This window comes from Lynx canadensis, chromosome F1 (assembly GCF_007474595.2).
Source record: "Lynx canadensis isolate LIC74 chromosome F1, mLynCan4.pri.v2, whole genome shotgun sequence".
NCBI classification, from domain to species: Eukaryota; Metazoa; Chordata; class Mammalia; order Carnivora; family Felidae; genus Lynx; species Lynx canadensis.
In genome coordinates, this window is record NC_044319.2 from 63,067,201 (window position 1) to 63,079,761 (window position 12,561).

General features: G+C 41.6%; 1 protein-coding gene across 2 annotated transcripts in view; it reads right to left on the minus strand.

Annotated features, from left to right (window-relative positions):
- ATF6 (activating transcription factor 6) overlaps nucleotides 1-12,561 on the minus strand; it is a 203,694-nt gene that overhangs the window by 118,448 nt on the left and 72,685 nt on the right. For both annotated transcript variants that reach the window (XM_030302535.1, XM_030302534.1), the window contains exons 12-14: nucleotides 10,396-10,509; nucleotides 9,424-9,523; nucleotides 1,762-1,829 (exon numbers count right to left, since the gene is read on the minus strand). In XM_030302535.1, the coding sequence (XP_030158395.1) occupies nucleotides 1,762-1,829; nucleotides 9,424-9,523; nucleotides 10,396-10,509 (282 nt within the window). The remainder of the gene's footprint in view (nucleotides 1-1,761; nucleotides 1,830-9,423; nucleotides 9,524-10,395; nucleotides 10,510-12,561) is intronic.

A 12,561-nucleotide genomic window follows, 5' to 3' on the forward strand; every position in this document is an offset into this window, starting at 1 on the left:
ACAGTAGGAGCTGAAGCAGGAAGGCGCAGTGTGGCCTTGTTAACTGAGCCTCACCTAGGACCATCTATGCACACTTGCAAATGGCTGTAAAGGCATCTTGAGTATTGGGGAGCCTGGGTGGCTCAGTCGGTTGAGCATCTGACTTCGGCTCAGGTCATGATCTCGCGGTTTGTGAGTTCGAGCCCTGTGATGGGCTCCGTGCTAACAGCTCGGAGCCTGGAGCCTGCTTCAGATTCTGTGTCTCCTTCTCTCTCTGCCCATCCCCCGCTTGTGCTCTGTCTCTCTCTGTCTCTCAAAAATAAATAAATAAATGTAAAAAAAATTTTTTTAAAAAGCATCTTGAGTATTGATTTGGGGGCACAAATACATTTTAGTGAGTAGGCTGACTGACTCACTGATACAGAATACATGATTAATTCATTTAAACCACTTTTTTAAAGACTTTTTTTTAAAGCAGTTTTGGATTCACACCAAACCTGAGGGGAAGATACAGAAATTAAAAATATTTTTGACTAGTAATGAAATAATATGCCATCATAATGATGCATCAAAAAATGAACGTATTTTTAAATATATATATAGTAAATGAACGAAATATTCTGATCACTAGGAGAATTATTAGTCACTATACCTATGTGAATTATCTATTTCTACATGATAACACCGTATCTTCCGATTTGAAACATTCGTGATTGCCAATATACTGCTCCCTGCCATTTAATAGAGACTCTCAGTTAACAGGGTAATAAACAGCTTTCCACTTACACTGGGCATATGTTCTCAGGGCCAGGTACCCGGTCTGACACACAGCTGGTGCTCAGTAAATGTGAAATTAATAGTAAACAAATTGTGAACTCTATGTCTGTGGGAAAGCTACACACAGAATCTGAGACCCTCTACTTCCATTTCAGTGGCACTGTCATCAATATATCACATCAGCACCATCACCAGCTTTCAAACGTGCTGAGGACCATGCGAAGTGTTTTAAATAAATTATGCGATTTGATCATCCACTCTGTGTGGCCAGAACTGTGTAGATGAGGAAACTTTAAGTTCCCCTGTTTGATCCACAGAGCAAGTGAGTGGCAGAGATGTTCTCAACTCTGTCCAATTCAAAAGCCAACAACTTAATCATAATACTATATTGCCTCCGGTAATATTGTTCCTTTTAGTTAGATGTGTTTGGTCCAAACATTTCGACCTTAGATACAGCACTCCTTCCAGATTCCTTCAAAAGCTTAAGTAGCATCAGTGTAGTGAAAAATGAATTTTAAATCAAATCAATTTGAGTGCCAATTCTGCCTCTTGTTGGTCTATGACTCTGGCTTAGAAAAACTAAGTGACTTGCCCAGTTTTTCTCCATATAAAATAAGGACTGTGATATCTACACTCTAAGTTATTATACAGATTTTAAAATAAAATGCATGGAAAGCACTCAGCAAGACACCTGGCACATTCATAAAATAACACTCATGAAATAGATGCAAATCGAGGACGAGAGTTATGGATGTTTACATTGTACAGCAAAATGACGACTGAACAGCATTCTGACTAAATGTGTATTTAAGGAATCTGAGAGTTACCCTCTTGAAATTCTCTGGGTTTACTCCGACCACTCAGAAGCAGTTTGGTCTGTGAACTAACAGAAAAGTCACTGATGAGAACAAGCGTAATTAAGACAGAAGAGAAATGTGCCTCTCAACTTTACTAAAATACTAGGTATTTAAAATTCCTTGGCCAAGAACTTCCACACTTTCTTACCTGATCCTAGTGGTTTCTGTGTATTGGACAGCCATGAGCTGAGAATTTGAGCCCTGTTCCAGAGCACCCTGGAAGAAAAAAAAGACTTAATGCCATATAATGAAATCAGATGAAGATCTTCCTATATTGACTCACTCTACATTTACTAAACTCTCATTAAAGTATTCATATACCGGGACACCTGGGTGACTCAGTCAGTTAAGCGTCCGACTTCAGCTCAGGTCATGGTCTTGTGGTTCATGAGTTTGAGCCCCACGTCAGGCTCTGTACTGACAGCTCGGAGCCTGGAGCCTGCTTCAGATTCTGTGTCTCCCCCTCTCGCTGCCCCTCCCCTGCTCACGTTCTGTCTCTCTCTCAAAAATAAGTAAACGTTAAAAAAGAAAATTATTCATATGCCTTTTTTTTCATGAGTATTCTGAGAGATCAGGTTCACATAACTAAATACCAACAGAGAGATTAAAACTCTTCTGGTCACGCTCTGGGCTGAGAAAAGAATCTTAAGGAGATTAAAACGTTAAGGCATTTTCCCATAAAGTTTAAAAATACAGTCCAAAAGCTTAGTTCAACTACCATAAGTTTTATGACCAAGTCGTACAAATATTACTGAACATATAACAACTTGTTTGTCTAAAGTAATTATTTTTCCAAGGCAAGTTCCTGAAGTGTGAAAGGTTCATAATGAAACTGGATCCTATTGTTTACTGAATGAAACACAAAGATCTTCTCGCCAAAATGTACCTATGGGCTAAGCCATCATTAAAGAGATTTCGGCGATGACTTTTCTGGCCAGAGAACAGTCCAATCTGGAACCATGAGTGGCCCACATATGCTCTACTGGGGACCTGTCTTCTTGCAGCATCTGCTTGGCATGGAGCCTTCTTCTATTCCTTGCCAGTTTTATAGACTCATCTTCTGAAGTCTTTTTTAAGGGGATCAGAGTTCAAGGGCACGTTACCAATTATTATGTTAGGAAGTGACCTTATTATTACCCTGTCAAAAGCAGCTTAAGGAACTGTTTACTCAGAAGACTATTAGCATTTGTTCATTACTGTATCCATCCATCCATCCTGCAGTAATCAACTTTTATAGAGCACTTAGGACAGGCACTGACTGGGAAGACAGACATGTGGAAACAATACAATGTGATAAATGCTAAAATAGAAGAACATACAAGGAGTGAAAGGGGAAAAAACAAAGAGGGAACAATTTTGTTTAGTGGATGGAACCAATATGCAGGGCTGAATACTGGGCTAATTTCTGAGAGTAAAATGCCAAGGGTCTAATTTTATGAAAATCTAATGTAGGGGGTACATATAACAGGTGTTCAATAAATGCTTATTTACTTATTTATTTTTTAATGTTTACTTTTGAGAGAGAGAACTCTTATCTCATGGGCTCATGAGTTCCAGCCCTGCGGCAGGCTCTGCACTGGAAGTGCTTGGGATTCTCTCCCTCCCTCTCTTTCTGCCCCTTCCCTGCTTGTGCTCTCTCTCTCTCAAAATAAATAAACTGAAAATATAAATTTGACATACCCCTCAATAAATGCTTATTTATTTTTAACGTTTATTCATTGGGGGGGGGGGGCAGAGAGAGAAAGAGAGAGAGAGGTGGAGACAAAGGATCCGAAGCAGGCTCCAGGCTCTGAGCTGTCAGCACAGAGCCCGACGCGGGGCTCAAACTCATGAACTGCAAGATCATGACCTGAGCCAGAGTCGGATGTTTAACCGACTGAGCCACCCAGGTGCCCCTCAATAAATGTTTATCTAAACAAAAATTTTAAAATATCAACAAAATGAAGGGTGCCTGGGTAGCTCAGTCGGTTGGGCGACTAACTCTTGATCTTGGCTCAGATCATGATCTCGAGGTTCGTAAGATCCAGTCCTGAGGTGGGCTCTCCACTGACACCATGGAGCCTGCTTGGGATTCATTCTCATTCTCTCTCTCTCTCATTGTTGTTCTCATTCTCTCTCTCTCTCTCTGTCACTCCCTGACTCGGGTACTCTGTCTCAAAATAAACAAACATCTAAAAAATATGTATTGATAAAATGAAAAAAGAAAAACAGATACACAATAGTAAACTTACTGATATGTTTTCAAGTAGTAAATAAAGCCAAAATTAAATTATAGCTAGCTGATAAAAACAATGTTTAAAATTAACAGATTAAATATCTGAATTTTTTTATTACATTTTTAAAATATTTTTATTTAGTTTTGAGAGAGACACACACACACACACACACACACACAGAGCATGAGCACAGGGAGGGGCAGAGAGAGAGGGAGACACAGAATCCGAAGCAGGCTCCAAGCTCTGAGCTGTCAGCACAGAGCCTGAGGCAGGGTTTGAACCCGTGAACCGTGAGATCATGACCTGAGCTGAAGTGAGATGCTTAACTGACTGAGCCACCCAGGCGCCCCTGGTGAATTTTAATGTTTAATTATTTTGAGAGTGAGAGCATGAGCACAGGAGGGCACAGGGAGGGGGTGGGGAGAGAGAGAAGGCAAGCAGGCTCCGTGCTACCAGCGCAGAGCTCAACCAAGAGCCAAAACCAAGAATCCGACACTTAACCAACTGAGCTACCCAGGGGTCCCAATATCTGATACATTTTAAATGATTTTGCTAGTTTGGCACATTTGAAATTAACACAGAAGTCTGAAAGAAACCAGACTTCTTTCTCTAGACTCAGAAATGAGTACACAGACTTTCGCTGTTACAGAGACATTAGATATAAAAATTAGACGTGCCATTTAACCTAAGATTTAGACCAATTAACAAAAGAACCTCTGAAAGGGGCGCTTGGGTGGCTCAGGGGGTTGAGCATCCAACTTTGGCTGGGGATATGATCTCACAGTTGGTGAGTTCAAGCCCCACATCAGGCTCTCTCCTTTGTCTCCCTCTCTCTCTGCCCCCCCCCCATTCTCATTCTCTCTCTCAGAAATATAAAAAAAAAACAACAAAACAAAACTCTGAAAAACTGTCCAAGAGGCTTTTGCATTTTTAGCTACACAGAATTTAACAAAAGGTCATAATTAGCAAAAATATGACACATTTACATATAAATGATGTTAAAATTTCAATTACACTGTAGATTTGCCTGTTTTTCCCTTTAGTTCTACCACTTTTTTGCCTATGGGTCTATATATTCAGAATTACATCTTCTTGATTAAATACTCCTTTTATAATTATGAAATATTCTTGTCTCTTACAATATTCTATCTAGAAGTCTCTGATTAATACAGCCACACCAGATTTCTAACGGTTAATATTTGCATTGTATACATACTTTCCCACACTTTTATTTTCCATGTGGCTTTCTATTTAAAATGTTACTTCATGTAAACGGCATATACTTAGGTCTTCCCTTTTACAAAATCTAGTTTGACAATCTCTCCCTTTTAACTGATGTGTTCAGCCCATTAAATGGAATTACTAGTATGGCTGGGTTTAAGTCCACTACCTTGGTATATATTTCTTTTTATCCTATTTGTTCTTTATTCTTTTCCTACCGTCTTTTGGTTAAAATACTTACTTTTTAGTATTCCAATTTTATTTCCTGAATTGGCTTTTTAGCCTTACTTCTTTGTGCTAGTTTTTAGTGCTTGTGTTAGTGTTTAGTAACACAGTCTACCTTTAAATATTATGTGGACAATATAACTTTATAACTCCATTTACCATTCTGTGTTCTTATTGTCTTATATTTTACTGCTACAAAAGCTATAAACCCATAAAAAATTGTTACAAGTTTTCCTTTAAAAAGACAATAATCTTTGGGGCACCTGGGTGGCTCAGTCGGTTAAGCGTCCGACTTCGGCTCAGGTCACGATCTCACGGTCCGTGAATTTGAGCCCCGCATCTGGCTCTGTGCTGACAGCTCAGAGCCTGGAGCTTGTTTCGGAATCTGCGTCTCCCTCTCTCTCTGCCCCTCCCCTGTTCATGCTCTGTCCCTGTCTGTCTCAAAAATAAACATTAAAAAAAATTTAAGACAATAATCTTCTAAAGACATTTAAATATACATATATACATAAAATACTTTTATAAAAAGGCCATTTATTTCTAATAGATATTTACCCATTCTGGTGCTCTTCCTTCCTGCTAATCTGGAGTTGTGTCTGCTACCGTTTCCTTTAGTCTAAAAAATTTTAGTAGTTCTTATAGTGCAGATCTTCCAGAGACAAATTATCTCAGCTTTTATCTGTCTGAAAATGTCTTTATTTTACCTTCATTTTTTTTAAATGTTCTTTTTTTTTTTAAGACAGAGAGAGAGAGAGAGAGAGAGAGAGAGAGAGCACGAGCGGAGGAGGGGCAGAGAGAGAGGGAGACCCAGAATCCCAAGCAGGCTCCAGGCTCCGAGCTGTCAGCACAGAGCCCAACATGGGGCTCGAACTCACAAGCTGTGAGATCATGACCTGAGCTGAAATCAGACGCCCATCCGACTGAGCCACCCAGGTACCTCTATTTTTCCTTCATTTTGAATGATATGTTCACTAATTTGCCCCTTTGCCTTTTGTAGACTCACAATCTAGAAAGGGTAGAAGTATGAAATGGGACAAGCCAAATCAAGGATTTAATGCTTAAGAAATCACAGAAATTTCAAAGAAATGTCAATTTGTCAAATTTACAGAATATCTTATCTAGACTAGTGGATCCTTTTAAGCATCTGAAAAGAGTGGTTGTGAGGAAAAAGAGGTTGAAATGAGGAAAGACTAGGCAGAACAGTTATAACTCATTACACTAAGAAAGAGAACCAGAGGAATTCTTTGTATGTTTTAGTATTGACAACAGCATAAGCAGAATGATCCTTCTTCTGACCAAGAACTTCTTTTATCCTTGACAGATTCCTCCTTGTCATTCGTTTCTCTGGAATAGCTAAGTGTCTCACACTTCTGATCGTTATCTAAGCTCATAACAGAAAGATATATACCCAAGATAGCAAAGAGATAACACTTGAGATTAAACTCCAGGTCTCCTCATGTTCAAAGGCTGTGAAATAAAAACAAAATTCTCTTCTTTACGTTAAAATTCCTTCAAGATTAGGGGCGCCTGGGTGGCTCAGTTGGTTAAGTGCCTGACTCTTGATTTCAGCTCAGGTCATGATCTCTGGTTCGTGATGGAGCTGAGTCCACAGGGGGTTCGGCACTGGGCATGGAACCTGCTTAAGATTCTTTCTCTCTCTCCCCCCACCCCCTCTCTCTCAAGTAAAATACAGTAAGATAAAATAAAATAAAGTAATAACATTTAATAATTAAAATTAAAAATATAAACATAAATCAGATCAAGTCCCTCCCCTGCTGAAACCTCTCAATGCTGTCTTCTCAAACCTGGGATGAAATCCCAAGTTCTCACGGTAGACTATGAGGCTACAAATTAGCTTCTGCTGCCTCTCCGATGCCATCTTCTACTATTCGACCCCTAGGCATTGCAGTCCAGCCTTACACAACTTCTCGATGTTCCTCAAATATCCAGACTGTTTTCCTCCTAAAGATCTTTCTTTATATTTGCTGTTCCAGTTTTCTGTAAGCTCTTTCTCTAGATTTTCCCTTGGATCTTTGCATTGTTTACGCCTTCATTTTTTTCTATTGCAAAAGCAACGTTCTCACCAATCCTGAACACAAAGGAAAATGACATTTGCCTCACCTACTGCAAGGGAGACTGTGAAAAGTGACAAGAGTTTTAGCCACCTGAACATTGGCTAAAGTCTAGGCGAGATCCCTAAAACATTCTGCATAATCTTCCAAGCTCTCTCTTCCCCCATACCCAAAGCTAGAAGCAAAGAATTTCCAGTTGTTGAGGTCACAGAGTAGAAAGAATCTGGGTTCCCTAGCCATTGCTTGAAAAGAAGGCATTCTAGGGGCGCCTGGGTGGCTCGGCCAATTAAGCATCTGACTTCGGCTCAGGTCATGATATTGTTGTTTGTGAGTTCCAGCCCCATGTCGGGCTCTGTGCTGACAGCTCAGAGCCTGGAGTCTGCTTCGGATTCTATGTCTCCTCTCTCTGCTCCTCCCCCACTCACATTCTCTTTCTCAAAAATAAACATTAAAAAAAAAAAAAAAGGCATCCTAGAGAGCTGTATCAGACTTTATGTGGGTGAGAAACAAATTTTTATTCCATAAGCTACTGAGATTTTGAGGCTAGTGGTTACAACAGCTAGCATTAATTACCTTGGCAATACCTTACTCAAGTGAAGTCTCTTTAGAGAAGCCTTCTCCAACCATTCAGTCTAAAAAAGCCACTTACCTCTCAATTTAACCTCTAATCTCCAACCCTATTTTTTCTTTTGTGATGAGAACTTTAAACATAGACTCTCTTACTAACTTCCAAATATACTATACGGTATTATTAACTATAGACATCATGCTACATATTACGTCGTATAACGTATTTATTTTGTAACTAGGAATTTGTACCTTTTGACCGCCTTCACCTATTTCACCCACCCTGCTACCCCCCAGTCTCTGCATGTGTCCTCTGTATCTAGTTCAGTTTTTGTTGGTTTTTTTTTTGTTTTTTTTTTGTTTTTTTTTTTTTTTTTTTACAGATTCCACATATAAGTGAGTTCATGTAGTATTTGTCCTTCTATTTTCAACTTTACGTGTTTGTGCGTATCTCTCCCATCAAAATGTAAGCTCCAGGAAGGCAGGGATTTTATCATACTCACTACTGTGTTCCAGGATCTAGAACCCGTAGCCGGCTCATCATTACTACCATAGGTACTAATGGTGGGGAGCTTGTAATGTGCCAGCTGGTAGTCTCAGCACTTCAGAAGCAATAATGAATACCGGATGAATGATGCAATGACCACAAACGGTGCTGTGGGGTAAACCATGTTAACCTGGAAGCCCAACCGGGGTGCCTGGCTGGCTCGGTCGGTAGAGCACGTGGCTTCTGATCTCGGGGGTTAGAAGTTCGAGCCTCATGTTGAGTGCAGAGATTACTTTAAAAAAAAAAAAAAAAGATGGGATCCCAACTAAACAGGCTGTAAATAAGAGTTGTCATTAACCTGGAGCCCCACGTGTGTAAGTTCAAAACGTCCTCCTTGAAGATGTGCCTCCACTTTCAAGCTGTCCTACGTCTCAACACCGTCTTCTCGAAAAGCTCTTGGAAGACCGGAGATGAGTAGTACCTTTTATCCTACCATTTGCGCCCAAATCATTCGACATACATGCCCATGTAGAGGAAGCCCTGGCTTGAAAGTAAATGTGAGGGAGAGAGCAAGAAGCAGCACCTGCCCGAGCAAGAACTACTCGCGCTGTTGAACCGGGCGGACGGCGTTCAGTGCCAGTGCCGGCCGAGTCTGAGGCAGCAGGACGCATCGGGAAACGGCTGAAGTTCAAGTTTTCCCAATTTTACAGGGAAGAAAGCAATCCATCTGAGGGGAGACTTCCAACAAATGTGCCAACCGTTGTTTAAAAACAAGCACAGGGGCGCCTGGGTGGTTCAAGTTAGTTAAGCCTCCGACTTTGGCTCAGGTCATGATCTCATGGTTCATGAGTTAGAGCCCCACGTCGGGCTCTGTGCTGACAGCTCAGAGCCTGCATCAGATTCTGTGTGTGTGTCTCTCTCTGCCCCTCCCCACTCACACTGTCTCTCTCTCTCTCTCTCTCTCTCTCTCTCTCAATAAATAAACATTAAAAAATTAAAAATAAAGACAAGCACAAACAAACCTGAAGAATACGGGTTTTCTGTTGATTATTCGTCATTCTTCTGGACTTGGTCCTTTCCACTTCATGCCTGTGAACCCATCCTCGAAGCTCATGATTTAACCTATAAAATAGTTAATTAAACATACTTCCTAGAAACAAATGTCTCACTCTTGGTTGAAAATGAATTTAATCCTATTCTACAGGTTCCAAATAGCACCCCAAGTGCCTGATGATTCAATGCTGCTTTTTGACTGGAAAAAGCTGAGACACTAATGTCCAGTTCGTTTTGACACGACATGGATTTTTATACAGTAGCCTCCTCGATCATGAGTTCAAAATTAAAAACAAAAAACAAAAACAGCCAAATACCTTCCGAATGTAAATACTGGATGCACAAGTTTTTTCACAAAGAGAGTATTTCCTACTTCTGCCCTTGGGCCACATACACACCAACAATGGCGATGCTGGAGAGCATTTAACAAATGAGTGCGTGAAAGCCTTTGAAAATCACACTCTTTGGGGAGAAGGAAAAGAATGAACTCAATTGCTCAGGAAAAAATAGTGGGGGGAGAAATAAATTTCAGTGCACTGTAACCCAAAATGCCCAACACTGGGAATATAAAAGGGCTAGTTATACCTCTAGAATCGCCGCTCTTCAAACAGTTATCTTCCTAACTTGAAGAAAAAGGTGCTGTCAATGTTACCGCCCTCAAGTCTAACATCCTGAATTTTTATATTAAGATCGTTCTGTAGTTCTCAGATAAGGCATATACTTCAATAGGCAACCCCAATACCCTCACCCGAAGCAGACCCGTCACCATCTTCAGCAGGTTGGTGGGGGAACTGGACAGCAACTGATATGCCCATGGTCATCCGGCAAATAAGCAGAGGTCCTCTCAGCCACTTAGCTAATCTGCACGAATAGTTTTCCCGGTTTCAAAGCCGAGCCCGGGAGCCCACTCAGGTATTTCTGCAACGGTCTACAACACTCACCTGAGAGATTCTGTGGTGTTAATCAGGGGCTGACAAGGAGGGGGAGGGATATAGAGGAGTGGCTCTTCACTGAGCACCATCAGGGCCTTGTCATTCGAAACAGAATGATCGTATCTGGAAAACATAAGCACAAAATACATCTCCTTGTGTCTTAAATTCCTAAGTCGTTTGCTATAAGAAAATCATCACTAGCATTAACATTTTATGGAAATAAAAATATACGGAGCAATTACTACGTACCAAAAACTAAGGACACGATGGTAACACATGGCCCACAGAGCTGCCGGAACACAGGTGACACAGTAATAGGGGAAGCAGGGGCACAGACCCACTGACAGGAAAGACAGTACCACGTGACCAGGACTCAAGTGTCATGGTCATTCACAATTCTGTGACGACAAAACTGAAGTCTCTCTAAAACCGTGTGTGACAGGGGCAAGGAGAGGCATCAACACCTGCAGGCGGTGAAGTGAAAGTGTTGAAAAGTTGAATATAAATTTTAGAGTCCTGGGGGCGCCTGGGCAGCTCAGTTGGTTAAAACGTCCGACTCTTGATTTCAGCTCAGGTCATGCTCTCATGGCTCGTGGGATCGAGCCCCACGTTGGGCTCTGTGCTGTCAGCGCGGAACCTGCTTGGGATTTCTCTCTCCCTCTCTCTTTCTGCTCCACCCCTGCTCACATGTGTGCTTTCTCTAAGTAAATAAACATTTAAAAAATGTTTAAATCATGAAAAAACCTGAATCGCTAATAAAACACCAAAGTAAAGTTAACCAGTCACTCCATTAGCTTCAAAAATCCACTTTCCTAACCGTCACGCTGATCTACACCACAGGAGCTGATATCCAGGGTGTGATGGAGGGAGCACAACCGAGGCTGGACATCAGAAGCCGAGCTGCGGGCATCACTGCTATTTATTCTCACTCTGCTACCTTCACCTTTCTCACTCAAAACTCTTAGATCGGTCTTAAATTTCTTTACACTCAATGCTCTAGATTTAGAAAACCTGGTATGCTAAAACTCAGAAAGAAAAAATATAAAAACAAAATTAGACACGGCTAGACTCACAGTTTTCATCAACTCATCGAACCACTATTTACTGCATACCAACCGTGTGCCAGGTACTGCGCTAGGAACCCAACAGGGAACGAGAAAAATGAAGTCTCTGTCCTCAAAGGCCTTAAGAGGGAAGAAGGACCAACTATAAGAGAACACATAAAAATAAATTGAAAGAAAGAATCTAGGTAGCAAGAGAAAACCGGTGGCAGTGGCTACTTTAGATGAAATGGTCTGAGGAGATGGTATTTAAGTCAACGCCTAAAGGAAAAGAAGGAGGCACTACTATAGAAACTGGGGAAACAGTGTTCTCGACAGAGGCAGGTGGGGAGAAGGTGGCCGTCAGGAACTCAAAGAAGGACTACACACCAGCTGAAGAGTTGTGAGCAAGTGAGGGAGGCACAAGACAAGCTCAGAAAGACTGCCTGGATCCTAACAAGGAATTACTGGAACATAACGAGAGGCTCACAGAAGGAGAGAGGTGATAGAGTTCAGTTTATTTATTTTTTTTTTTAATTTTTTTTTTCAACGTTTATTTATTTTTGGGACAGAGAGAGACAGAGCATGAACGGGGGAGGGGCAGAGAGAGAGGGAGACACAGAATCGGAAACAGGCTCCAGGCTCTGAGCCATCAGCCCAGAGCCTGACGCGGGGCTCGAACTCACGGACCGCGAGATCGTGACCTGGCTGAAGTCGGACGCTTAACCGACTGCGCCACCCAGGCGCCCCTAAAGTTCAGTTTACACTTGCACCCCGCCACTGTACCAAAACTGGATTCGAAGGAGATCAAAGCGGAAACCGGGAGGCCGGCCAAGAGGCAGCTATCATCCAGGCAAGAGCTGCGACAGCACGACTTAGGTGCTGGCAGTGAGACGGAGGGGAGCAAACCAATGCAAGATACTTTTTGGAAAGGTATCAATGGCACCTGTTGAAAGGGAGGAATCAGCGTTTCCGGCAGAAGCAACGACGGAATGAGGAAGACTGTTGTAGAGAAGGGGCTGGAAGATGAACAAGGAGACAGACGCAGGGGTCCAGCGTGCACGTGTTAAGTCTGACATGTTAAAAAAAAAAAAAAAAAAAGAGATGTCAAGCAAACTACTGGGTGGAGGAGTCT